Below are 25,049 nucleotides of genomic sequence, written 5' to 3' on the forward strand. Positions count from 1 at the left end.
GACAAATTGAGCAGGCCATAAAATATGTCATGCCTTTATGCCTTTAATGTTGTGGTAATACTACTTCCTCTCAGGGGTTCCCTGGAGAACCTCTGAAGATCATGTGAAACAGGTATGAAGATCCTGCTGCTAGTTGCCAATGAGCTGGTGCATGACTGACGGAGAACCCATGTACAGGGGGATCGAACCACTGGCCTCCCTACTGTTTTCATTGGCTGGCTCTTCGGCTGTAGCTTGACAGGTCTTTCTTCCTAGTCTCTCTTGGTCTGTAAGAGCCTACCTTGACAGACATGTGGAGATGTGGATGTATTTGTGGAGCACTGGCCATGACTTGAATCTGTGTCTCCTGCACTGAACGTGAGAATTCAACCACTGGCCTGCCTCCCCCGAGTCTGACGGATAGAGGACCGCAGGGATGGGGAAGGCAATCTTCATGTCTGAAAGACACTGTAGACCCCCACATCTTACATTTCATCACAGAGTTCAGCTGCCCGGCCGATTTCCAGCCTAACCCACCCCAAAAATGGTCCTAGTAAGACAAGAGGTGTGGTTAGTAAGTGTGCTCGCCCTTGCAGTTTCTCATCTCCAGTGAACTATTTATTTCCTCACTGCTTCTGCACAGAGAAAAGGTTTCCTAACGCTTTCCCAGGTCAAGTTCTCTGGTTTGGACTTTGCAGCCCTGCCATTTCTGGTCATTTCATGCCCCTCAGGAGAGTTCAGCTTGCTTAAAGTCTCAGGGCCCTAATCCAACCTTGTAAGGAAGGAAGTGCGTGGGTCTGTGATATGTCAGAGGCTTACTCTCAGTCTGTTCCATTCGACATCTCAGCAGCCGTGGTCAAGGAGGAAGCAAATAATGAAGCCAGATCACACTTTTTTTCTGACCGATAATGACTCGAAGGCACTGAGGTTGAGGCATATAAAGTTATATCGACACTATATCACAGTCTGTTAAGGAGCCCTGGTGGGGGAGTGTTCACGTGGTGGGCTACTAACAGGTAGTTCAAAACCACAGCTGCTTTGGGAGAGATGAGGCTTCCTCCTCTTAGCAAATTAGTCTTCGAAGCCAGCAGAAGCACTTCCGCCCACTCCTCTGGGGTCCTCTGTGAGACAGAAAGGACTTGATGCCGGTGAGTGTGGGCTTTGTTTAAATGTATTTTTTAAATAGACAACCAAGTGTGCATTTACAACATTATGAGAGTGCACCAGAACGTGGAGGCACAAAGGAAGCCCATGCTGCTGGAAAACTGGCGCCCGGTGCAGGGCTTGCGCAAGCCTTCAGTTTGTAAATCCACAGTGTTTGTAATGCACAATAAAGTAAAGCTCGCTAAGGGAGGTATACCTTTATTTGTGTGTGTGTGTGTGTGTGTGTGTGTGTGTGTGTGTGTGCATTAAACACCCGGTCTGTAGGATTTCCTTGGGAGGCTTCAGTCCCATCTCTTGAAACACTTATCATGGTACAAACTGCACACACCCACACACACACAACACACACACACTGCCCCCTCAGACCTCTCTCTCGTAGAGACCTGTATATTCTCTGGACTTTAGAGGTTCATGTCTTTAGAGCCTTTATAGTCTCATTGCCATGCATTGGGCCAGAGAAGCAGAAATTAGTTGTTGGATTGACAGAATGAGGTCGTCATTTTATCTATCAGACTTTCTGACTATACTGTTCGACAGTCTCCGTTTTGCTACTTAGGTTCTGCCTCTTGTTCAGTCGCAGTCTTGCGTGTGCGGGCCCCGAGTTCTTCAGGACTTTCAAAGGGACTTTACTTGCTCTTGGCCCTTTCTGTTCCCGATGCTATCCCTCACCTCTCTCTGTTCTTACTTCTCTTGCCCAAACGAAACAAGAACCTCACTGCCATTGAGTCGATGCCAATTCATAGTGACCCTATAGGATGGGGTCCAACTGCCCCTGTGGTTTCATGGAAGTAGGCAGCCTCATCTTTCTCCTGCAGAGCAGCTGGTAGTTTTGAACGGCTAACCTTGTGAGTAGCAGCCCAATGCACAAGCCCGATGCCACCAGGGCTCCGGTACTTTTCCTGCATCACGACTCCCCATGGCGTCTGAGAGCACATGCCACGTGCTTCTCTGCGTCTGACCCGTTCTCTAGTGGCTGCAGTTTGGGATTCTGATGGTCTCGCAGGCAGTCCTGACCTGACAGGGGTGAGGGCTTAGAGCCCTCAGGTGTATTTGCCTCCCGCTCAGTTCCCTTCCGACTGACTACCTGTCCTCCCAACTGGAATGTGCTGTGCTGGGTCACCCACTTGCTAATGCTCAACAAAACTAAATGACAGCAATCCCTACTGCCCCGGGGCCAGAACTTTGAAACCACCAGCCATTCAAGGGAGAAAGATGGCGCTTGCTAGTCTTATAAAGACTGGCCGTCTCATAAACTGACGGGCAGTTCTACCCTGTCCTATAGGGTCACTATAAGAATTGAGTAGATGGCAGTGCATTTCATTTTGGTTTGGCCATTGAGTCTGTACCAACTCACAGAGACCCTAGATGACAAAGAAGAACTGCTCCCTGGAGCTGCCAAGACTGTCAATCTCTGCACTAGCGGACAGCTTCACATTTCTTCTGAGGAGCTCCTGGTAGGTTTAATCAGCCAACCTTGTGGTTAGCAGCCCAATATCGAACCCACTGTGCCCCAGGGATTCTCTCTCCCCAGGTATCATATTCTTCTTCCTTTCTTTTTTATTTTTTTAAAGCTATTCAAAATGGCATCCTTCTTTTGTTGAGACTGAACAGGAAGAAAGGATTGCCAGGCACCCCTTTGATAACTGCAAGTCTATTAAATTAATTGACAAATCTATCTGAAATCAAACTCTGTGCCCATTGAGCCCTGCCTCTGTTTTCCACAGAGAGTCCCTGGACAAGCTGTCGCAGAGGGGGCAGCTTCTCAGCGAGGAAGGCCACGGGGCAGGGCAGGAAGGGCGTCTATGCACCCAGCTCCTCACCAGCTACCAGAATTTGCTCAGAACGACCAAAGAGAAGCTCCGGAGCTGCCAGGTGGCCCTGCAGGAACATGAGGCCCTGGAAGAAGCTCTGCAGGGCATGTGGTCCTGGGGGAAGGGCATCCAGGACAGACTGGCCAGTGCCGAGAGTACTGTGGGAAGCAAGGACACACTGGACAAGCGGCTGATACAGATACAGGTATGTGCGGCTCCAGCCAGACATGCCGGTCTGACAGATTTATCCTGCTGATGTGTGAGAAGGAGAAGTCCTGGGTGGCTTAGTGGTTCCCCATTGGGTGGGATTCTCAAGATCAGCAGTTCAGAACCACCAGCCTCTCCTTGAGAGAAAGACAGGGCCTTCAACTCCTGGCAATAATTACAATCTTAGAAACTCACAGGGGGTAGTTCTATCCTGCCCTATAAGGTCGCATGAGTCGGCATCGACTCGATGACAGTGAGTTTCATGTGGGAAGAGGCGTCCTGGTTGTGTGGTGGTGACAAGTTGGGCTGATAACCTCAAGGTCAGCAGTTCAAAACCACTAGCTACTCTGTGGTAGAAAGACGAGGCTTTGTACTCTATTAAAGAGTTAAAGTCTCTGAAACTATGAAAGCAGTTCTAGGCTGTCCTGTAGGGAATTGAATTGATGCCAGTGAATTTGATTTTGGTATTTGATGTGTAAAGAGGATACCCTAATGGTGATGTCAAGTAGACATTGGACGGCTAAATGCAAGGTTGCCAGTTCAAAATCACCAAATGTTCCTCACAAGAAAGATGAGACTGTCTTCTCTGGTAAAGATTCACAGCCTCAGAAATGCTAAATAAAGCAGACTTAATGGTAGCAATCTGGGTTTTGGTTTATGTGGAAAGAGTTGAATGTGCTGGTGGCGAAGTAGTAAAGTATTGGACTGCTAACTGAAAGTTTGGTGGTTCAAATCCACCAGCCACTCTGAGCGATAGATGTGACGGTCGTTTCCATAGAGAGTTACAATCCTGCCACCCTAATGGGGCAGTTCCACTCTGGCCACGATGGGTCAGAATCTGTTTGACAGCAATAGGGTTTATATAAGGAAGAATGGGACACATTAAGAGTATTTCTCCTGGATTTCAAATTGATTGATTGCTTTTTTTTTCTTTTTCTTTTCTTTTTTTTCCCCCTCCTCTGATTCTTCAAAATACTCTACACTGAAAATATACCATTGTATTAAAAACATCAGGAAAAAAATCATTTTCAAACGTTCGGTTCGGTTTGTCTGAATATCCCTCTCCATTCTTCCTTCCCAGGAAATTCTCCTGATGAAAGGCGAGGGGGACGTTAAGCTGAACATGGCCATTGGCAAAGGGGAGCAGGCTTTGAGAAGCAGCAACCAAGAAGGTCAGAAGGCAATTCAGATGCAGCTGCAGGCCCTGAAAGATGTGTGGGCTGACATCATGAGCTCCTCCGTCCATGCTCAGAGGTAGGCAGCCTGCCGCTAGTGCTTCATAACCACCAGCCCCCCTGAGGTACAGGAGGATGAAGCTCTGCAGAGGATGCCTTCTGCCGGTCACAAAGCCATGATTCTCGCTTTCCCTGCCCTAGTCAAGTTTGTATTTTCCATCAGGGTAAAGACTAGTAATGCTTGTTTGTTGTTATATATTTATTTGTGTGTTTTTCTTTTCCAAAGATACATAGTTACATTCCCCCAATATCTTTCACAAAATCTTAACAGCGATTGCAGGCCCAGTGAAACGCCTCTTTTTTAAATCATCAAAAGAAAGACGTGGCCTTTAATAACTTTAATACTTTGGGGTGTTTAAAAAAGGACAGGACAGGATGTTACGTCGTTGACATCTAGTGAGGTGAAGCATACATGCGTTCCTCAACCTAAGTTGTGCCACGCCCACTGTGACTGTGGGAACCGTGTGGGGTGTTCTCGATGGTGACCTGGCATGGACGTAGTGCCTGAAGGCAGGGCAGACAGCTGCCTGCCAGCTGTGAAACATGCTCACACAGGGGTCAGGCCAGCCGGTGTCCCTGGAGAGACACTCTATGCCTGACTCCAGATGCTGCCGAGCAACTGGGGAAGATACTAGCTGTTACGCCAGGAGCTACTGTTGTTATTGTGTGTCTGACGGAAAATGTTTCCCTTCCTCCTCTGCTGTGGGGCAAGGTGGTTGGACCACTGGCCTTCATTCAACATTGGACTCACACACATTTCTGAAGTCGTCCGCTGAAGTTCATGCCGTTCCACCGCCGAGGAAGTTGGTGCCTAATGCGACCGTACTAAAGGCATGAGGGTTCATCAGCCAGCAAAACAAAACACACTTCTGTTGCCTCTCTTGGTAGGCATAGATAACCATGGCTGCCACTAAAATTTTAAAGTTTTAGTGTTTGCCTTTTAATTTAGATCCTAGATGGTCATTCCCAGATCAGCAGTTACTTCCGATCTTCGTAATGACTCACAATGATCACGTAGAAAATAGATGCCAGACTTTGGGGTTCTTAAGAGTCGGTAATGTAGACAGCGGAACATAAACCAAGCTTCCCAGTGCCGGGTTCATAGGTCAACTCGGAAGTCTTCATGGGAGTGTGACTGGATGTGTGTGAGGTTGAAATAGAATCGATGCAGATCCTGTCTATGTTCTTACTGCCAGAAAATAACTGGTAATTAGCTGTTGAGTCTGAGCGAAGTGCAAGCTATTGGGTGAAACTAAGGAAGCAAAACAAAGTTATTTGGAAACTCTAAGAGCTCAGCAGCTAGAGTTGGAGGTATTCTTGGAAAACTTATTCTGATTGCATTGAGAGTTTCTTAAAAAATACAAAAACTGAAACAGGATTGATGCCTCATAACCAAAAGCAAAGACTAACTCAAATACCTAAATGTTAAACTGGAAACAATAAGCTTCCCAGAGGTAACTTCCGGACAAATCTACGAGTTCTATAATTATGGCATACACGCACTATCAAATATCACTAAGAAAGCATCGCAGCAGACGAGGACCACGGAACCGAGGTCTCCTGAAAATGACATGCGCAGGTTCATCACACTCTTTTACAAAAAGAATGAAAACAAAACCTTTAGTCCAGGAAACCATCTTTGGAAATCACATCTACAACCGGAGTCTGGACAACTCGGATCTCTCAACTACTTAGAAAGCTTTAGAATCTCAACACCAAAAAGATGAGCATCCAACCAACAAAGCAGGCGAAGGACAACAGGAAGGTCGTCAAAGACATTCAGCGGCCTAATGAATGCATGAGCCATGTGAGAGCTACACGTCAGCGCTCTGACGAGACAACCTCCAAGCCCTGAGAAATATGGCCTTGAGAGAGAGAGAACATTTGCCGGAGAGGTTACGGAGAGACCGGAACTCTATAGACATTGTTGGTGGGATTGTAAAACGGCCGAGCCAGTATAGAAAAGGGAATGGCACTTCCTCCCCTATGATCTAACATCCCTCCTAGTTACGGGTATTTATCCCAGAGAACTAACAGCAGGGACAGCGAGAGACTTATTTGCACTGTGCTTATTACAGCATTATTCAGAATATCAAAAAGATGGAAACAACCTACATGTCCATCACTGGGTGAATGGATATTCAGAATGTGGTGTGTATGTATACAATGATAAAGAACAACAATAATCCTGGAAATGTCTAATGACCTGGATGGATCTTGAAAAAATTATGCTGAGGGAAATAATTCAGTCGCAAAAGGACACTTATATGATACCACTTTTGTAATAAGTCACGACTAGGTTGACACACAGAAAGGACTGTTCTATGGTGGGTACCAGGGATTGGAAGGGGAAGAAGGAGAATCGCCCTAGACAGTAGACATGTGAGTGTTCTGGTGACAGGAAGGACAATATGAAGGATGGGAGGAGCCAGCACAATAGGATCAAGGTAAGTGAAGATGCTGAAATGTACACAAATATAAAGGAGAACCACATAAATGGTGTGGCATCTACAATTCTACAATGACAGAAATAGCAACCAAGAGTTTGCGAATGATTCTATTGGTAGACATGTATGCTCTGTAAGTGTGGAAGGGCTTTTTAGGAGTACATGTATAGGTATAGTAAAGTGTAGTTTTCGGTACTGGTGCATGCATATTTATATGCGATGCATGTACATATACGCACATGTATATCCTATCCTATCCTATCCTATCCTATCCTATCCTATCCTATCCTATCCTATCCTATCCTATCCTATCCTATCCTATCTATCTATCTATCTATCTATCTATCTATCTATCTATCTATCTATCTACCTACCTATATAATTGAACACATAGGGTCATAGTGTCACAGTTATGGAAATTTCTTAAACATATCCAAACACCTGGCGGGACCGAGATGATGGGTTTAAAGACCACCGTCTCAGAGACACGAGTGTGTAAACTTTATAAGGCTCACATAGTTCATAACTACTATGTTCTACACCTGCATTCGCGTAGGAATATCTGGGGTCTTCTGAGATACAATTACACCTGCTCTTTCCTTCTTGGCTATCTTATTATTCAGCATTTCACACTTACAGCCAAAGTGAAAAAAAATCTACCGTCCGAACAGTTTGTACATTAGTAACATATGTCTGACGGTTAAACTACAGAGGGCTGTGGCCAAGTAACACTGGATATGAGTTAAGACTCCCTATCCACTTGCATGGGCCATGGTTCCTAGTGGTTTGGCCATTTTGTAATGATGTAATTAGACAATTATGTAATGGAATAATTAGGCAGATCTGTAATGCAGTAGCTACCCTCTATTTTCACATAATAAAGATTGTTGGCACAATGACCTGATCTTTGGCACCTTGTCTTGTTAATGAGTGAAGAGTAGGTGAATTGGTCTCTTCTTATCTGGAGCAAAGGAAAGTGAAAGAAACCAAAAACTCAAGAAATCACTTTGTCCACACAAACTAGAGCTCGTCCAGCCAGACTGGAAAGCCAAATGGTGCCCTGCTACTGCTAAGGACTGCTGTAATCCGTGGCACAATGAGACGAACATGTGGGACAAATTCAAATTCATCGAAAAAGACCAGACTTGCTATTCTGGGGGAGCCCCCAAGAGTATCATCCTAAAACATCTTTTAACCTGGAGTGGAAGCCATCCCTGATGTCACCTTTCAGACAAGTAGTAGATTGGCCCATGAAATAAACAATAATACCAAGAGCACGATGCTTCTTAGAACCATCGTCTCTACAAGGCGATCCGACAGGCAACAGTGGTCCAAAGTCAGAATGAGAAGGCAGCGAGGGGCAGGGAAATGGGGGCGACGGAATTGTGGGAGGCAGGATGGAAAAAGGCAGAACAAATGTTGAGGAGGCTGTGGGGAAATTGAAACGTCCTCTGTTACTTGTAGGAATGTCAATATTCTAGCTCCGAGGGAAAATGGTGAGGTGACACCTCAAAAAAAGGAAAACAGAACTCCCAGATAACCCAGCAATTCCACTGCTTGCGATAGACTCAGGGACTTGAAAGTAGCCTTGTGAACAGACATGTAAACCCATGTTCATATTGTAGGTTATTGTAACACTATTTACAATAACCAAATGGTGGAAACAACCTATGTACCTGTCAACAGATATATGCATAAATGCATAAACATAAGATGCGTGGTACGTTTGTGCAATGGAATACTAATCGACCACAAAGAAGAATGAAGTCCTGCTATATGCTACAATCTCGATGGAACTGGAAGACAAAATGTCTGTAAAATGACAAGGAAGGGACACGGTGATGGTCAGTGGTGGATGTGGTAGTTAAATAATCATTTGTCAATTTGGGGATTAAGAGTATAGAGGTGGAGTCTAGCCTGTCAATCAGATCATAGCCAATGAGGCCGCTGGGTGGGCATGGCCTTCTCCTGAGAATTCTAGAAAATTCTCTTTTTCCTGCTTGGGAGACACTGCAGCTGACAAGACACACGGAACTACCCTAGTGTCTTGAGCTGGAGAAGCCACATGGACCGACCCTGATGCAACTAGACCTCTGAAGCCGGAGAAGCCACATAGAGACCCCTGCCAGCACTAAGATATTTACAACACCCCTGGATCCAAATACTTGCTACCCACTCACCTGTGATCGTCCTGCATTCGGCGTCACTGCATGTGATTTGTGAGTCAGAAGAGCGCTTTACAGATTGGTATCTGAATATGGGCTAATATCAAACTTATGGGCTTGGACTGGATTGGGTTGAGATGTTTTCTTAATGTACAATTATCCTTTATATAAGACTCTCTCTCTTTTTTAAAAAAATGTTTTATTAGGGGCTCATACAACTCTTATCACAGTCCATACATATACATACATAAATTGTATAAAGCACATCTGTACATTCTTTGCCCTAATCATTTTCTTTTCTTTCTTTCTTTTTTTTTCCCTTTTCTTTTTTTACATTTTATTAATGACTCATACAACTCTTATCACAATCCATACATATACATACATCAATTGTATAAAGCACATCCATACATTCCCCGCCCCAATCATTCTCGAAGCATTTGCTCTCCACTTAAGCCCTTTGCATCAGGTCCTCTTTTTTTTCCCCTCCCTCCCAGCTCCCCCCTCCCTCATGTGCCCTTTGTAATTTATACATCCTTATTTTGTCATATCTTGCTCTATCCGGAGTCTCCCTCCCTCCGCTTCTCTGCCGTCCCTCTCCCAGGGAGGAGGTCACATGTGGATCCCTGTAATCAGTTCCCCCTTTCCAACCCACTCACCCTACACTCTCCCAGCATCGCCCCTCACATCCTAGGTCCTGAAGGTATCATCCACCCTGGATTCCCTGTGCCTCCAGCCCTCATATGTACCAGTGTACAACCTCTGCCCTATCCAGCCCTGCAAGGTAGAATTCGGATCATGGTAGTTGGGGGGAGGAAGCATCCAGGATCTGGGGGAAAGCTGTGCTCTTCGTCGGTACTACCTTGCACCCTGACTGACCCATCTCCTCTCCTAAACCCCTCTATGAGGGGATCTCCAGTGGCCGACACTTGGGCCTTGGGTCTCCACTCTGCACTTCCCCCTTCATTCAATGTGGTATATATATATATATATATATATATACACACACACACACACACACACACACATATTCTTTTTTTTTTTTTTTGCATGATGCCTTATACCTGGTCCCTTTGGCACCTCGTGATCGCACTGGCTGGTGTGCTTCTTCCATGTGGGCTTTTTTGCTTCTGAGCTAGATGGCTGCTTGTTCACCTTCAAGCCTTTAAGACCCCAGACACTATCTCTTTTGATATCCGGGCACCATCAGCTTTCTTCGCCACATTTGCTTATGCACCCATTTAAGACTCTCTCTTATACACACGAGTCTCCCTGGATTTGTTTCTCGAGTCTACCTGGACTATCACAGTGGGCTACTGCTTTTAGGTGCCATCAAGTTAGTGCTGACCTCTAGCAGCGACTCTATGCTCAACAGAAGGAAAGAGATGGCGTCCGGTCCTGCACCATCCTCCAAGTGGTTCCTATGCCTGAGCCCATGATTGCAGCCGTGGTACCAATCAATCTTGTTGAAAGCCGTCCTCTTTTTTCTCCAATGGTGGAAGAGAGGAGGAAATGGGAATTTATTGTTTCTGAGCCCTGTGGTGCCCGGACATCGTTAGTGAACATTCTCATCAACGATTCTACAGCAGAATCTTCATCAGAAGGAGGGAAACCCAGACGAGAACTTTAAATCCACATGGATTCCAGACGTTCTGAGGCTGGATGAATTCCCAAAAGCAATTGCCCTAAAATAATCTTTAAATTTAAACCAAAAATATCCCCTGAATTTTTTAAAATTATATAATAACTAATATAATAATCTGTTAAAAAAAAAGTGCCTTCACTGTCCTCATTTAAAGAACTCTCTCTAGGGGATTAAATTGACAGCAGCACCTGGGCAGGTTAGAGAGCAGATTAAGAGGCCGTGAGTTTGTGTTAAACCCAGTTTGGACAAGGAGAGGGAGATTGGTTGCACAGCCTGGAGACTGTCTGCAGGATCACCGAGGTGCACACGTCGACGTGATCGCCTGGCTGTGTGTTCTGCTGTGCCCATTCTCAACAGCAGCAACAAGGATCAAATACAGTATTAAGTTTTAGAAGGACACGCGGATTATCGAGAGCACAGTAATTGGGGAGCTGCAGGAGAGATGAGGCTGCTTTTGGATTTTGAGAAAAGTCAGTGAGGACAGGATCAAACAACAGTTTGAAGAAAAGCCTTCCTAGGTCCAGGCTCACAGGCTTGTATGCAGGCGAGGCTGGGAGGAGTCCCAGGAGGTGAACTTAGGAGAGACCATGAATAGTGGAGGCGCCTTTCAATTGGCAGCCTGCAAAGACACTGTCCTGACTATCTGATGAATTGTGTGCTTGACAGTGGAGCCCTGGTGGGGTGCATGCAACTGCAAGGTCAGCAGTTCAAAACTACCAGCCATGCCAAAGGAGAAAGATGAGGCTTTCGGTTCCTGTAAGGATGTACAATTCTGCTCTGTCCTATAGGGGTCGCTAGGAGTGGGCATCAACTCAAAGACGCTGCGTTTTTTAATAGCTTGGATGTTATAGATGTGACTGTATTCCTTGTGTTACAAATGTATTGAGCTTCTGGTCATTTCCACATTCAATATCGGGCCCTGAATATTGTACTTAAAACCAAAAACCAAACTCACCACCATCAAGTCGGTTCCAACTCATAGTAACCCTCTAAGCAGGGCAGAACTGCCCCTGTGTGTGTCTGAGCCTGTAACACAAGACAGGAATAGAAAGCCCCATCTTTCTCTCTTGGAGGGGCTGGTGGTTTTGAATTGCTCACCTTGAGGTTAACCATCCAATTTGTCATCTCTATGCCCCCTGGACTCCTAATAGTGTGCTACTCTGCCCCTAAGGGAAATTAATCTCATGATTGGTTTTCATATGCATCTAATTGTCTACAGTCTTCCTTATTCAGCGTCCAGCTTTCACATGTAAATGATGCAATGGAGAATATCATGGCTGGGGTCAGGCACGCCTTAGTCCTCAAAGTAGCATCCTTGATCTTCAGCACTCTAAAGTGCAACAGATTGACCTAATGCAACACATCCTTTGATCTCTTGGTGGCTGCTTCTATGAGCCTTGATTGTGGATCCAAGTAAGACAAAAGATCCTCGACAACTTCAACCTTTTCTCCACGGATCATGATGTCACCTCTTGGTCCAGTGGTGAGGATTTTGACCTTCCTTGCATTGAGTTGTGATCCATACGGAAAGCTACAGTCCTTGACCTTCATCAGCAGGTGCTTCAAGTCCTTATCACAGCATTCAGAAAAGCAGCTTATACAGACACGGTGCCTTGATCGTTGGATTTCAGTTGAGATATTGAGATAACTCCCCTGTCTAATGTGTGGCATTTGATTCTAGCACTTTAGAGTCTGTGATTGGCCAGTGGAACGACTACCTGGAGAAGAAAGCCCAGCTGGAGCAGTGGATGGAGTCAGTGGATCAACAGGTTGAGCATCCCTTGCAGCTGCAGCCAGGTCTGAAGGAGAAGTTCGCCCTGCTGGACCACTTTCAGTCCATCGTGTCAGAGGCTGAGGGCCAAGCTGGAGTCCTTCGCCACCTCAGTACAAAGTCCAGGGAACTCTACCAGAAGACCGGGGATGTTTCCTTCAAGGACACAACTCAGCAGGACCTGAACACCCAGTTTCATGACATCGTAACGGTTTCTAAGGTTAGTGCTTTCTATGCGAACCAGACTTCAAGGGCCAGGTCATGGGAAAACTGTGAGTTGAATTAACTGGGGGATTTGCTGTGGTAAAGCTACTTGTGCATTTTGTTAACGTGCATTGCATAATGATCTTTTTGCATCTATGAATGCCTAGTATCTACACCATTCTGCTCTTTTATGATTATTCCTCATGTTCTTTCCCCCCCCCTTCTTTTTCTTTTCTCCCCTTAGAATGGTAGCCAATCCATTTACCTTCTTGGTAAGAGTGTATGTTGCATGTCAGTACTTGAAGTAATTCCTTTTTTTCTTTTGCTGCCACTTATATGACAGAAAAAACACACCTGACAGCCAGTAAGTCAATTCTGACTCATAGCAACCCTATCGGAAAGGGCAGAACTACTCCCGGTGGGTTTCAGAGGCTATCAATCTTTAAGAGAACAGGAAGCCTCATCTTCCTCCAGTGGAACAATCGGTGATTTTGAACTGCTGACCCTGTGGTTGGCAGCTGAACACGTAGACCACTATGCCACCAGAACCCCTTCCATTTATGTCATCTATCAGAAAGGGCTTCACAAAGTAGGACAAAGAAAGGGAGTGGTGGTGATGAATCCTGTTATCTCTTAATTCTACTCTTCTACCCATTTTTCTGCTGTTCTACCCTTGCATTTTGTCAAATTCAATGCAGGCCTATTCACGATTCAGATTTCAGTCGTGTGCAAAGTATTGTGCTAATGTTTCAAGAGTAAAACATGACCTTTCTCTAGTCCCCAACGTGATTGATGTAGGTTGTCCTTAGTAGCTGTCCTGTCTGCCCCTAACTGGTGTGGACCCCATCTACAACGGAATGGAATGCTGTCTTATCCCGCCCATGACTATGAGCAGGTGCCTTCAGACCAAACTACAGACCATTTTATATAATATTCAGATTTCTCCCATTTGTCTACCTGAATCCCAATCTTTATTTTCCCCTGTGATCTTTTTTCTTTTTTTTCTTTTTTTTTTTGCACCTTACTGACAGTGAAAGAAAGTACATTGCTTGGTTTTGGTTTGGTTTCTTTGGTTGGGCTTTTGTCTTATTGAGACTTTAATTACTAACATATGCATTTACTTGTCTTAATTTTACCTTGGGATGCATCAAAACAATGGCTCACGAATCCAAAAGAACTACGTTCGAATCCTGACTTTGCCCTCCGTTGTGACGTGTGGTCTGAGTGTCTTTTCTTGTCCAGTGATAGAATCATTGTGTCTATACATGATGGGGCTATTGTAAGGGCCACGGGAACAAATGCATTTAAAGTGCTGAGCAGAAGGCCACGTACGAAGCCAACAGAAATAATTGCGGTGATGGTGATAAGTTATTAAATAATTAGTATTGAGTGGATTATTCATGTGAGACGTGAGCCTACATTCATTAAGCAGAAATTTGATGCTCAACTAGTCCGTAGAAACTCACAGGAAAAGTGGTTACTTCCTCAAAGTTCTTCATCCAATAAAGACTTGATCTTTTCATCTCAAACTATGAGACGCAGAGAAGGAGCCTCCAGATTAAGCCTTCTGAGAGCTGTTAGGATGCACTTCATCAGGTCTGTGGTCTCATTTCATGTTCTCAAGAGCGAATGCTTAAAGTAGCCCTTTTGTGTTTATTAGGAAAAAATGAGGAAAGTGGAAGAGATTGTGAAAGACCATCTCATGTACTTGGATGCAGTCCAGGAGTTTACAGACTGGCTCCATTCGGCCAAGGAGGAACTTCAGCGGTGGTCTGATCTGTCTGGAGACTCGCCCGCCACCCAGAAGAAGCTGTCTAAAATTAAGGTGAGAAAATGGGCAGATGGTAGAACTACATTGTCTCCTTGGGTTTTAAGAATCACACACTTGGCATAAAGATTCTGTAGGTCCCAGTCTGTCACAGAAACTCTTTTCTTCCCGTTTCCTCTTGGTTCGTGTTTATTCCTGTACCTGAGCAATGAGCAAGGTAACAACAGGATTTCCAGACATATTGCACTCGTGAGAACAAATGTCATGTTGTATCCCGTTGTCACTGTGTGCCCTGGAGTCAGTATTTGGCACAGAGTGACCTCCTGTGGTCGAGTGTAACTTCTCTGTGTGGTTTTCATGCCTGGGAGCTGTATAGGACTTCCTGCCGTAGATCCCGGGATGGGTTTGGACCCTTAAACGTTCAGCTGGTGCTGAACCATTGTGCCACCAGGTCTCCTGATGCGTGCACATGTTCTTGTGGCTGAAGCACGAAAGTCTAAGAATACATGCCAGCTCAGGGGATTGGAAAATCCTGATGGCACTTCCCAATGCAGTGAATGAAATGTCTGTGAAAAAGTAAAATACATTAGAACAATAATTAGGCTGTGTTATCAGAGATATCTTATTCTACTTCCCTACACAATAGTACAGCCTTGTGGAATGCAGTACTTTGAAGAACATTGAAGTTACTACCTAGTATTACTGTGTTAATAAGGCGACTTCAGAAGCAGAAATCCTCCCATTCTGAAGGAGTTCAAGATCTTTATTATCTTTTAGTGAATTACTAGCTGCTTGGATAGTAAAGTTTAAGCACGTCCCCCTCTGTGGAGAACAATAGCTTTTAATATTAAGCAATAATTTTGCTTTAGGTGAGGCCATGTTGGGAATAAAATAATCTAAGTATGTTTATACCCAGTTTATGTTCTGATCCATGGATATCATAACACAATTTTTATAAAAATTATAAAATGGCAGTAATAATTACATTTTTTGAGAATTTATTTCTGACTGTTTTCGAAATGCTATCCCATTGAACCTCATTTCACGCTACAGGGTTTGATTGAGTGAATTCACCTAAAACCAAGTTTCAAATCTTTATTATTTCTATGATTCTTTGAATTTTTTCCTCTGATGAATTACTCAGTAGTGTGCTAATATGTTGGTCTATCCATCTTTTCATTTATGCATCCAGGGTTCCAAGACCCAAAATGAGTTAGTAAAGAGCCCAGGTGACTGAAAGGTCTGTGGTTTGAACCCACTAGCCTCTCCATGGGAGAGAAAGGTCACAGTCCATTTCCTGGAAAATTACAGCCTTGGAAACCCTACGAAGCAGTTCTGCTCAGTCCTTATAGGGTTGCTATGAGTCAGAATTTCCTCAACGGCAATAGGCAGTGGAGTGTTAAAGGATTCCTGGTGCTGTAATGGTTAGACATTGGGCTGCTTGCTCCAAGGTCGGCAGTTCAAACCCCCAACCATTCCGCAGGAGAACGGCGAGGCTTTCTACTCCCCCATAAACAGTTACCTTCTTGGAACCTCACAGGAGCAATTCTACCCTGTCCGTAGGATAGCTATTGATCAAAATTGATTTGATGGCAGTGAGGTTGGTTTTTAAGCAAAATATGTACAAAATGTGACTTTATTATATATAATTTTGAGAAAAACTTATTTCTTTGTAGTTAATTTGCTGAAGTCTATTAAGTAGACAAATTATACTTGACATAATTTATTAAGCATGGTTTATGCTTACTATCTAAATGTTCTTTAATAATATGTAATTGATATCGTTGCTAAGATGAGATTGACTTCTTCCTTGGAACATTCCCTCATTAATCATTGCTTCCCTTCTATTTCATTCAGGAGCAAAGTCCTAATTTTGGAGTAATGCTAGCATAATCCCAGCTTTAGCAACAGATGCATAAGTATATAAGCACAAAGGGATATATTCAGTGAAAACCCAATAGAAGCATTTCAGAAAGAACTGCCAGTATCATACCTATTGAACAATATTTTGACTTTGTCATGTTTTCCTTGAGAGCCTCTGTCTGCTTTATCACTATGATGTTTTTAATATAACATTAATAGTGAAGCCAGGCTGGCGGTTACTTTGACATTTTGATTGTGGCTCTGTGATTTCTAAAACTCTGAGTGCTCTCATCATGTGTAGGAAAGCCCTGGTGCAGAGTAGTTTCTCCTTGGGCTGCTACCCTCGAGGTCAGCAGTTTGAAACCACCAGTCGCTTCTCCAGAGAGATGAAACTTTCTATTCCCGCCAAGAGATACCATATTGGAAACCCCCAGGGGGCGCTCTACCCTGCCCCTATAGTCAGTTGATGGCATTGAGTTACCATAGTGTTTGCTGAAGATACGGAAAGATTTGAAAGTCTGTCGGACCCATTTGTCACCCATTAATTGTCCTGAGGAGTTAGCTTGACTCCTGGTAGATTGGACATGGGGTTGAAGCCACTGTCTTGTGGGAGAAACTGAACATGGTGGTAGAGACCAGATGCAAGCCCCTTCTGCTTCTATCCTCATTCACTTGTCCTTCAACTTGGAAGGTGTACGTGGACCTGCACGTTTCTAGGGTCACAACTCGCGGGCGAGTCTTTAATCACGATGACACATTTTGACATATTCAAGCAGGCCTGGTTTCAGAGTCCCACTTAGTCTGCGTGCAGATGGTGGGGCTCCTGGATGCCACCTTGCCTTCCGCTGTCCCTCCAAGGATGACAATGTGTTGCTGTTAAAACTCAGTGGTGGGCGGTTGAATGGATTCTGGTCCCTGCAGCATGCTTACTGAAACTCCTAGCGGGGCAGGGTCCCCTTCTGCACACATTGGGAAACTCATAGTCCACATGACTCACAGGCCCCTTGGTTACCATGGTGATATTCCATTGCAGGAGTTGATAGAAGCCAGAGGGATTGGTGCTAGTCGCCTGAGCAGAGTGGAGTCGCTGGCTCCTGCCGTGAGAGAGGACACCAGTGCCAGGGGGTGTGAGCTCATGGATGCCGAGATGCAGGCCCTGCGGGCCGACTGGAAGCAGTGGGAAGACAGCGTCTTGCGGACCAGGAGCAGCCTGGAGGACCTGGCCAGCCAGATGGCCCTGTCGGAGCAGGAGTTCTCAGGCCAAGTGGCCCAGCTTGGAGAAGCTCTGGAGCAATTCAGTGGGCTTCTGACGGGCTGGGCTGAGCAACTCGCCCTTCTGGAAGGGAAGAACACCGACAGCGAGCTGGTGGCAGGCTGGCACAGGGGACACGTAAGTTGCCTTCCTGTTTTCTCCATGAGATGGTGCTTCCCAAACGGACTAGTTGCTAAAAACAGAAAGCAAGGGTGGGGTGGGGTGGGAGGGGGAACGCCTTGCTAACTGCAAATACGCCCCTGTCAGACTTGGAAGACTTACGTGTGTGTCTAATCACACTCGCAAAGTCGGATTCCCTTCATGCCCTTGTAAAGTACCAAGTCTTTGTAAAGTCCCTTCATGCCCTTTTGAAAGTACCAAGTCTTGGGACGGGGGCCGGAGGGATTTGTTCCCGGGGGATCCATTCTGGTTCATGGAGACATTTTGGCGGCGTTCTTCTGTGTCTGTGGCTGCAATCCTGCAGCTGAAAAATGGCCCTCCGGCTGAGACATAAGTAGCTGGGGCGTCATAGCTGATGGCTTCCTGCCAGTTAACCCTTTCCAGCTCCTAAGGGATTGAATGCACAGCTCGGAAAGGCACCTTTGGGAAGCTTCTAAGGCACACGGAGTGGTTTCCGCCCCGTGGATTTCACAGCGGAGCTTGGAGTGTCCTGTTAACTCCTGCTCCTGCTCCTGCGTCCTGCTCACTGGTTCCCTTACCAAGTGATTTTTATCCGTCTCCCACTGTGCCAGTTCTTCTAGGAAGTGAGGAAGAGAGGCACCCCGACCAGAAGCCCGGAACCCCCTTCTTTTCACTTACGATTCAGTAGCAAAAGCCAGTTTTCACATTTAGTTTTTCGTCGTGCTGTGAATCGTGGGTGCCCTTAAAAGGAAGTCCAGTTAAGTAAACGTGTCTGTTTCTATTTAGGTTGGATTCATTTAAAAATAGCTCCAGCTATGGTCGCTGAACAAGGCCGTATTTCCAGCATGGTCTTGTCTCCTTGTAAATTAAGTAGTGAGACAGATACAGCGTGCCATAGATTACAGTGGCAGAGCCATCTGTTTATGCTCTTTTATTTACCAAGTTCTCCCATTTTTCTTTTTGTTTTTAATCATTTTATTGTCGATATCATAACATTCCATAGTTCAGTTGCATCAAGCAGTATTGTACACTTACTACCAGCCAATGTTCCAAAACATTTTTTTTCCTCTTGGACTCTGACTTGAGTTCCCCTTTGTTCCCCTCCTCTCCCAGCCTACCCTCAGGAACCATTATTTCTCTCTTTTTTTGTCATATCTTGCACCATCCAATATATCCATTTACATACAATTCTGCAGCTTGCTCCCCTCAAGTGGGGCTACATAGTCATCAATACTGTCAGCTCCCCCTTCCCGCCATGCCTTTCTTACACCCTCTTGGCTTAAAGAAGGGGAATAAAAAGTTCAGTAAAACCAGGACCAAGAGGCGGGTGCTAGATCCTCGTGGTCAGTTATCAGTCACACCGAGATATTTGTTTTGAAAGTTACACATTTCAGTTCCTCTTTATCTCCCTTCCATTCATGAAAAATTACATTAAACATTGCTTGATCATATCTATAGGCCTTTATTAGTCGGAGCTACCGTTTTTGACGTTGTTAGTATTAGCGAAAGCACTTGGCGAGACTTACAGAAAAGGCTCACGACAGTTAGATAATGAAGTGATGCGTTCAGCGGTACTAACAGCTCAACGTTGACAACCCCCTGCCTGCGGCCCATTCTGCCTTGGGCTCCAGGATCCACGTGTTTGGAGACAGTTATTCAGATGTCCTCCTATTTCCAATCTTGTCACTTGGTTCTCTAAAAATGTGCCCAATGCTTCAGCTGCAATGACTGTAACGGAGACATTTACAGAGCAGTTGATTTGCTGGGGTTCTTACAGCCGTGTTTAAATGGTCACAGTAACAGACTTGTGTAAATGGTTACTTTCTCTTTTGCCGTTAAATAATGGCGTTCAAGAATCCCTTCAATGTATGCTCAGGGATCATCTATAAACTTAGTAAAATCATGTTGCAAAACATCGTGTTCAGTGGGTGACGGTATTCGTTTCGCTTCATGGTCACTGGGTTATTTGTGCTGGAAACAGGGCCGTGTTCCTAAGCTGGGCCGTTTCTTGTTGTCATTGTTTTGGGTGCTGTCGAGTCGGTTCTGACTCATAGGGACCCGATGTGCAGCAGAACAAAACACCACCCGGTCCGGTGCCAGCCTGGCAGTTCTAACCTCGTTGGAAAATGTATTCTAGGACTCAACCCAAACAGAAACTTGAGCCTGATGTTTACAAACTGAAAGATGCCCCTGAAATGTTTTTGTTGATCATCAGGACAGGGCACTGTTTTGACGGGAAGCTTTTCGATTTTCATTTTACCACGTTTGTGACTTACTGATTTGAATCTCTTTATTTCTTTGCTTTCTTGTGTGTGTGTGATACGCTTTGTTGGTTTGCTTGTAGCTTGGATCCTGTTCCCCTTCAGGAGTCAATGTGGTGTAAAGTATCTGTTGCTAATCTAGTGTTTGATGTTTGGGAGGGAAAGGCCTTAGTCGTTGTTAATTATTTTTTGTAAATGAGCATGTTTTCGACTCTGCTAGCCCAGACAGTGAGCTAAGTCAAAGAATGAAACCAGCCAGAGAGCTCTGCCGCTGTTCCCAAGACCACGGTTAGATAGAAAAGCAAACCGGTGCAGAATCAATGGATGTGTTCTTGTAATTAAGACCCAGACAGGTGTCCCTGAGAGAAGAGACCCCTATGAAGTAGGAAAGAGAGTAAAGAACCCTTGCAGGGCCTGTTAGTTGAGCTGAGTCTGGAAGTGTGGTGATTGAGGGATGGGCCAAGTGCACCAGGGGGTCAGAGAGCATGGGGTGCAGAATGAGAAGATGCCAGAGGGGAATTCAGGGAATAGGAGGGGAAATCAGAGGGAATGTGAGGGGAAATCAGAGGGAATGGGAGACCAAATTGAGAGGAAATTTTGCCATTCAGGGGAAACATGATGGAGACGCCACAGGTGACTCGAGTCAGGATGCAGAGAGGAGGAAACAAGCGTCCCATAGACTAGCTCCCTGTCTCCTGGCTGCAGTAGGGAGGGAAACGGGAGAGACCCACAGGATGCTTCCTCTTCTGATTTCAGTCGGGGAGGACAGTGGCGCCCTTTCCTTACTTGAGTTGCGCAGCACAGGCCTGGCTTGGGGAGGGAGGTGGTTTCTCTACAAAGGTGGGCCCTGGTGCAGTAGAGGTGGCTGAGGACGATGGTAGAAACTATGGCATCCGTTTGAGTCCCTGTCCTTCCTTTTTGGCCCCTTCCTCCTTGGTTCAGTAGGATTTTACCTCAGTAACCTCACAGTCTCGTGGACACATTTAGGATTCTTCTTCCTGCTGGTTGTTGGTGCCTAGGTACCTCCAGTGTGCCAGGAGTGGTGTCAGTGTTTGACATTCTTAACGGCATTTGCTGGCCCAGGTGAGCCATGGGGAGCAGGCAGCACAGACTGCGAAGCCCCCTCTTTGAGTCTCGGGGATGATCAGGACCTTGGTGCTAGAGGAGTGCTTGTCAACTTGCAAGACTTTCTTTTGGATTGTGTATACCCTACACTGTGACCCTTCATGCCACTCTCTGCCATTAAGCGGTGAGTTCTGCAAGACAAGAATTGGGTCTTTATTCTAGCAAGCAGCTTGGCGTGCTGCTCTTGTGAGTGGCCATTGAGCTGGTTCTGATGCCTGTTAACCCCTTCCGTGCAGAATAGAACTCCATATGGTTTTCAAGGCCGTGACCTCTTTTCCATGGTGTCCCAAGAGGTCTGAACCACTAGCTTTCCACTAGGGACCGAGTGCTTGTGCCCTCCGGGCCTTGCTGCTAGGCACAACATAGACATGGAACAAATGTAAGGAAGCAATGAAAGTAATGAATCACTAATGACAGACCTGTGGGTTATAAGGTATTCTTAAGGGGAATATGAACTCTCTATATTGCAATAAGGCAATGGCTTCTTTTTAAAATTCAAAGCAAGATTACTTTTCTTTGATATGATTTCCCTCTGCTTATGGTGGCATTGAAGGGTACACATCAGGCTTCTAATTTCAAGGTCAGCAGTTCAAAACCATCAGCTACTCTGTGGAAGAAAGATGAGGCTTTGTTTACCTGGAGGCCTCGGAAACCTACAGAGGGAAGTTCTACGCTGTCCTGTAGGGTCCCTGGGAGTTTGGGTTTGGGATTTGGTTTTCTCTTTACACTAGATCCCGAAATCTTCATGGCCTGCTTAGCCCCTTGTTAACAAGTTTAGCCTAGTCTCTTGTTCCCCTTTCCTCTCCCACTTCAACTCCCTTGACTGATCCTTTGGCTACTTGACCACATTTGGTCCTGGGCTGCTGCCCCATTTCTAGAAGAGGACGCATTTCAGACCAATGCGGTTACTTGTCCTGGAGAATCCTGGGAATAGGTTGCCTTTACTGACTGTTCCGTGCCAGATCCTCCATCATGAATAAGTTATACTTGAATGAATGATTTTCATACAAATGAATGAATGAACAGCAGTAGTGTGCGGCCATGTGGGCAGCACATTTTAAATGCTGACTCTGCTCTGTCTTGTTGTCTGCTCCTAGGAGATCCTGGATGCTCTAGAAAAAGCAGAGCCCAAGACGGAAGACCTCAAGTCTCAGCTGAACGATCTTTGCCGCTTTTCCAGAGACCTGAGCCCCTACAGTGGGAAAGTTTCGGGCCTGATTAAAGAGTATAACTGGTGAGCATGACCCTGACACTTGGAACTGCTTTTATAACCTAAACAATGGCCAAAGCCAAACCCACAGCCACCAAGTCCATTCTGATTCTTGGCAACCCCACAGACTGCAGACTAGAACAGCTCTAGGGGGTGTTCACAGAGCAGTCTTTATGGAAGCAGTTTTCCAGGCCTTTCTTACTCTGTGCAGAGTGGATTCCATCCTCCAGCTTTAGGAGTCCAGTGCAACTCTTTGAGTCATCCCGGGACTTTAAGTAAGAAACTTATGGCTTGCTTCTTGTAAGGTGTGATTTTAGTTATCAAGTGAATTGATCATAAAATAGACAAAACTCACTGCCATTGAGTCAATTCTCAGTCATAGCAACCGTACAGACAGAGTGTACCTGCCTCTCCGGGTTTCTGAGGCTGTAAATACTTGCTGCCTCTTCTTTCTCCTGCTAAATATACGGGGGGAGGAGCTTCCAATAGGCTGTAGAACAATTCCATTTTCCCAGGAACTTTTTGAAGTCCAACCCGCCTCCTGATATTACTAAATAAAGTGAGTGCCTGTTCAAAGAACAATGTATTTGAATAAATACTATTTTAATCTATTCTCTCATTTTCTCCTTGCATTAAATGGTTTGAATCATGGATTTAGCCTTTGTTTGAAAGCATCCAAAGGCTGCCAGAATAAAGAACAGATTTTACAGCAAAGATTTCAAAAGGCCTTCAGGGATTTCCAGCAGTGGTTGGTAAACGCCAAAATCACCACAGCCAAATGTTTTGATATACCTCAAAATATTAGCGAAGTTTCGACAAGTCTTCAGAAGATACAGGTAAGCATATTATCAATGAATTATCATTGTGCTAAAGTAGATTTGCTCATGTCCCTCTCCATCTTTAATTCAGCGCATTGCATACTGAAGTTTTGCTTCTTGTTGATGTGAGTTGCAGACTTGGTTGTCATCTTTCCAGGACCAGTTCGTCATGTCTTTGCCCCTCCGTTTTACTCCTTTGGAGCTACTGGGTGGGATTGAACTACCAACCTTTGGGCTATTAGTCCACTGCTTAACCATTGCACCACCAGGGTTCCTTACATTTTGTCTTACTATTTGTGTGTTATTAAGTCATGGCTGTCTCATAGCAACCCGAAAGGCAGAGTCGAACTGCCCCCTAACGTTTCCTAGACTGCAGTATTCCCTGGAGTCCACCTTCACTTCCATTTTCACTCATGGCCATCGAGTCAATGCTGACTCACAGTGATCCTTACAGGACAGAGTAGAAGTCCCCCTGCGAGTTTCTGAGCATGTAATTGTTTCTTCCTCGGAGCACTTGGTGGTTTCGAGCTGCTGCACTTGTGGATCAAAGCCAAATGCCTGAGCACTGCACCAGCAGGGCCCTCACAGGAGGTGCTTGTGGAGTCTAGCTTTCAGGCTTTCAGCAGCAGCACAGTGCTTGATGGTTGTGGCACCAGGGCTCCAAGTTGTGCTTATGCAATTCAGATTTCAAGTAAAGTCCTGCTCAAATAATTACTGTGTGCACAGAGAAGCTACCATGTTCTCATAAATACACAGTACAGAAAAGATATCAGAAAATAGTAGAAACTAGAACAAACTTAACATGGATCAAAGGGGAGAACAAATGACAAGATGCCAAATCTTAACCTAGCTCTCAATCTGCATTCGTCCATCTTCCATTGCCCTCCATCTCACAGCCAAACAGTTCACGTCCCTGGTCAAAAGTCAGCGGGAATTCACTAGTCTTAATCCACATGGGGATCCTGCAGATGGATTTGGGGATTTTGCTCTCTTCCATAGTCTTCTGCAAACAGAGTGCTCAGAATTTAAACTTTCGTACTCTGTCCTCCTCCAGTCTTGGATTTATTGTTTACAATCCTTGGTTCGCAAGGATTTGTACCCGCAATAGAAAAAGCTCTAGGGACAGTAACTGTATTGTTGATTTCCGTAGGTTATGGCAGGGGAAGTAGGGGAAAATTGGAACTGATAATGACTTCAAAAATGAAGAAAATAGATTTAAATTGATTTTAGTAGGTATTGCACACCCTTTTTAATATGCTTAAGTATTGAACTGCCAAAAGAAATTAAAATGTATATGTCAATAAAACTGTTATATGTCAATATGCCAATTAGATGTCAATAAAACTGTTACAAACTTTAAAGGTGCAGTATTCTTATGTATTGTACCCACTTGACATACAGCCTTGTCAGGTACATGGAGATCTCAGAGTATATCAAACTACGGCTGAGCGCCATAGCATTTTCAATGCCTGCAGAACATTATGCCTTTTTCTTTTGGGTCAGTTTTGAGTGGACTTGAGCCTCCAACCTCACGGCTAGCAGCCAAACACATTAGTCTTTCGGTCACAGGAACCTTCACATTTGGTGTCATTGTCCTGTTGCTAATGTACAGCAGCCCCATGTGACAGAATAGACCTGCCCCAATGGTTTTTAGGGTCGCCATCTTGACAGAAATGGCTGCTCAGGGCTTTCTCCCGTGGAACTACCGAGTGGATTCCAATGCCATCCTTGTAGGAAGCAACTTGCGCTCAGTGTTTCCTCCAGCAGGGCTTCTCTGTGCGTGCTCAGGACCTACAAATAACCCAAGTTCTCTCTGTGTGACATTGTGTCTAAGCACTGTCACCATATTTTTTTATCTTAATAACCATATTCAACCAAACAACCAAATGGTGTGAGTGCATTCTGACTCATACCAACCCTGGATTGGATTTCTGAGTCTGAAAATATTGACTGGATCAATATAGCTGTCAATTGACTGGATCA

General features: G+C 45.1%; 1 protein-coding gene across 1 annotated transcript in view; it reads left to right on the forward strand.

Annotated features, from left to right (window-relative positions):
* LOC142453150 (nesprin-1-like) overlaps nt 1-22,276 on the forward strand; it is a 239,076-nt gene extending 216,800 nt beyond the window's left edge. The window contains exons 50-55 of the mRNA XM_075554218.1: nt 2,868-3,159; nt 4,243-4,415; nt 12,335-12,644; nt 14,289-14,453; nt 17,293-17,649; nt 22,136-22,276. Of these exons, the coding sequence (XP_075410333.1) occupies nt 2,868-3,159; nt 4,243-4,415; nt 12,335-12,644; nt 14,289-14,453; nt 17,293-17,649; nt 22,136-22,276 (1,438 nt within the window). The remainder of the gene's footprint in view (nt 1-2,867; nt 3,160-4,242; nt 4,416-12,334; nt 12,645-14,288; nt 14,454-17,292; nt 17,650-22,135) is intronic.
* The last annotated feature ends 2,773 nt before the right edge of the window (nt 22,277-25,049 follow it).

This window comes from Tenrec ecaudatus, chromosome 7, assembly GCF_050624435.1.
Source record: "Tenrec ecaudatus isolate mTenEca1 chromosome 7, mTenEca1.hap1, whole genome shotgun sequence".
Classification (NCBI taxonomy): domain Eukaryota; kingdom Metazoa; phylum Chordata; class Mammalia; order Afrosoricida; family Tenrecidae; genus Tenrec; species Tenrec ecaudatus.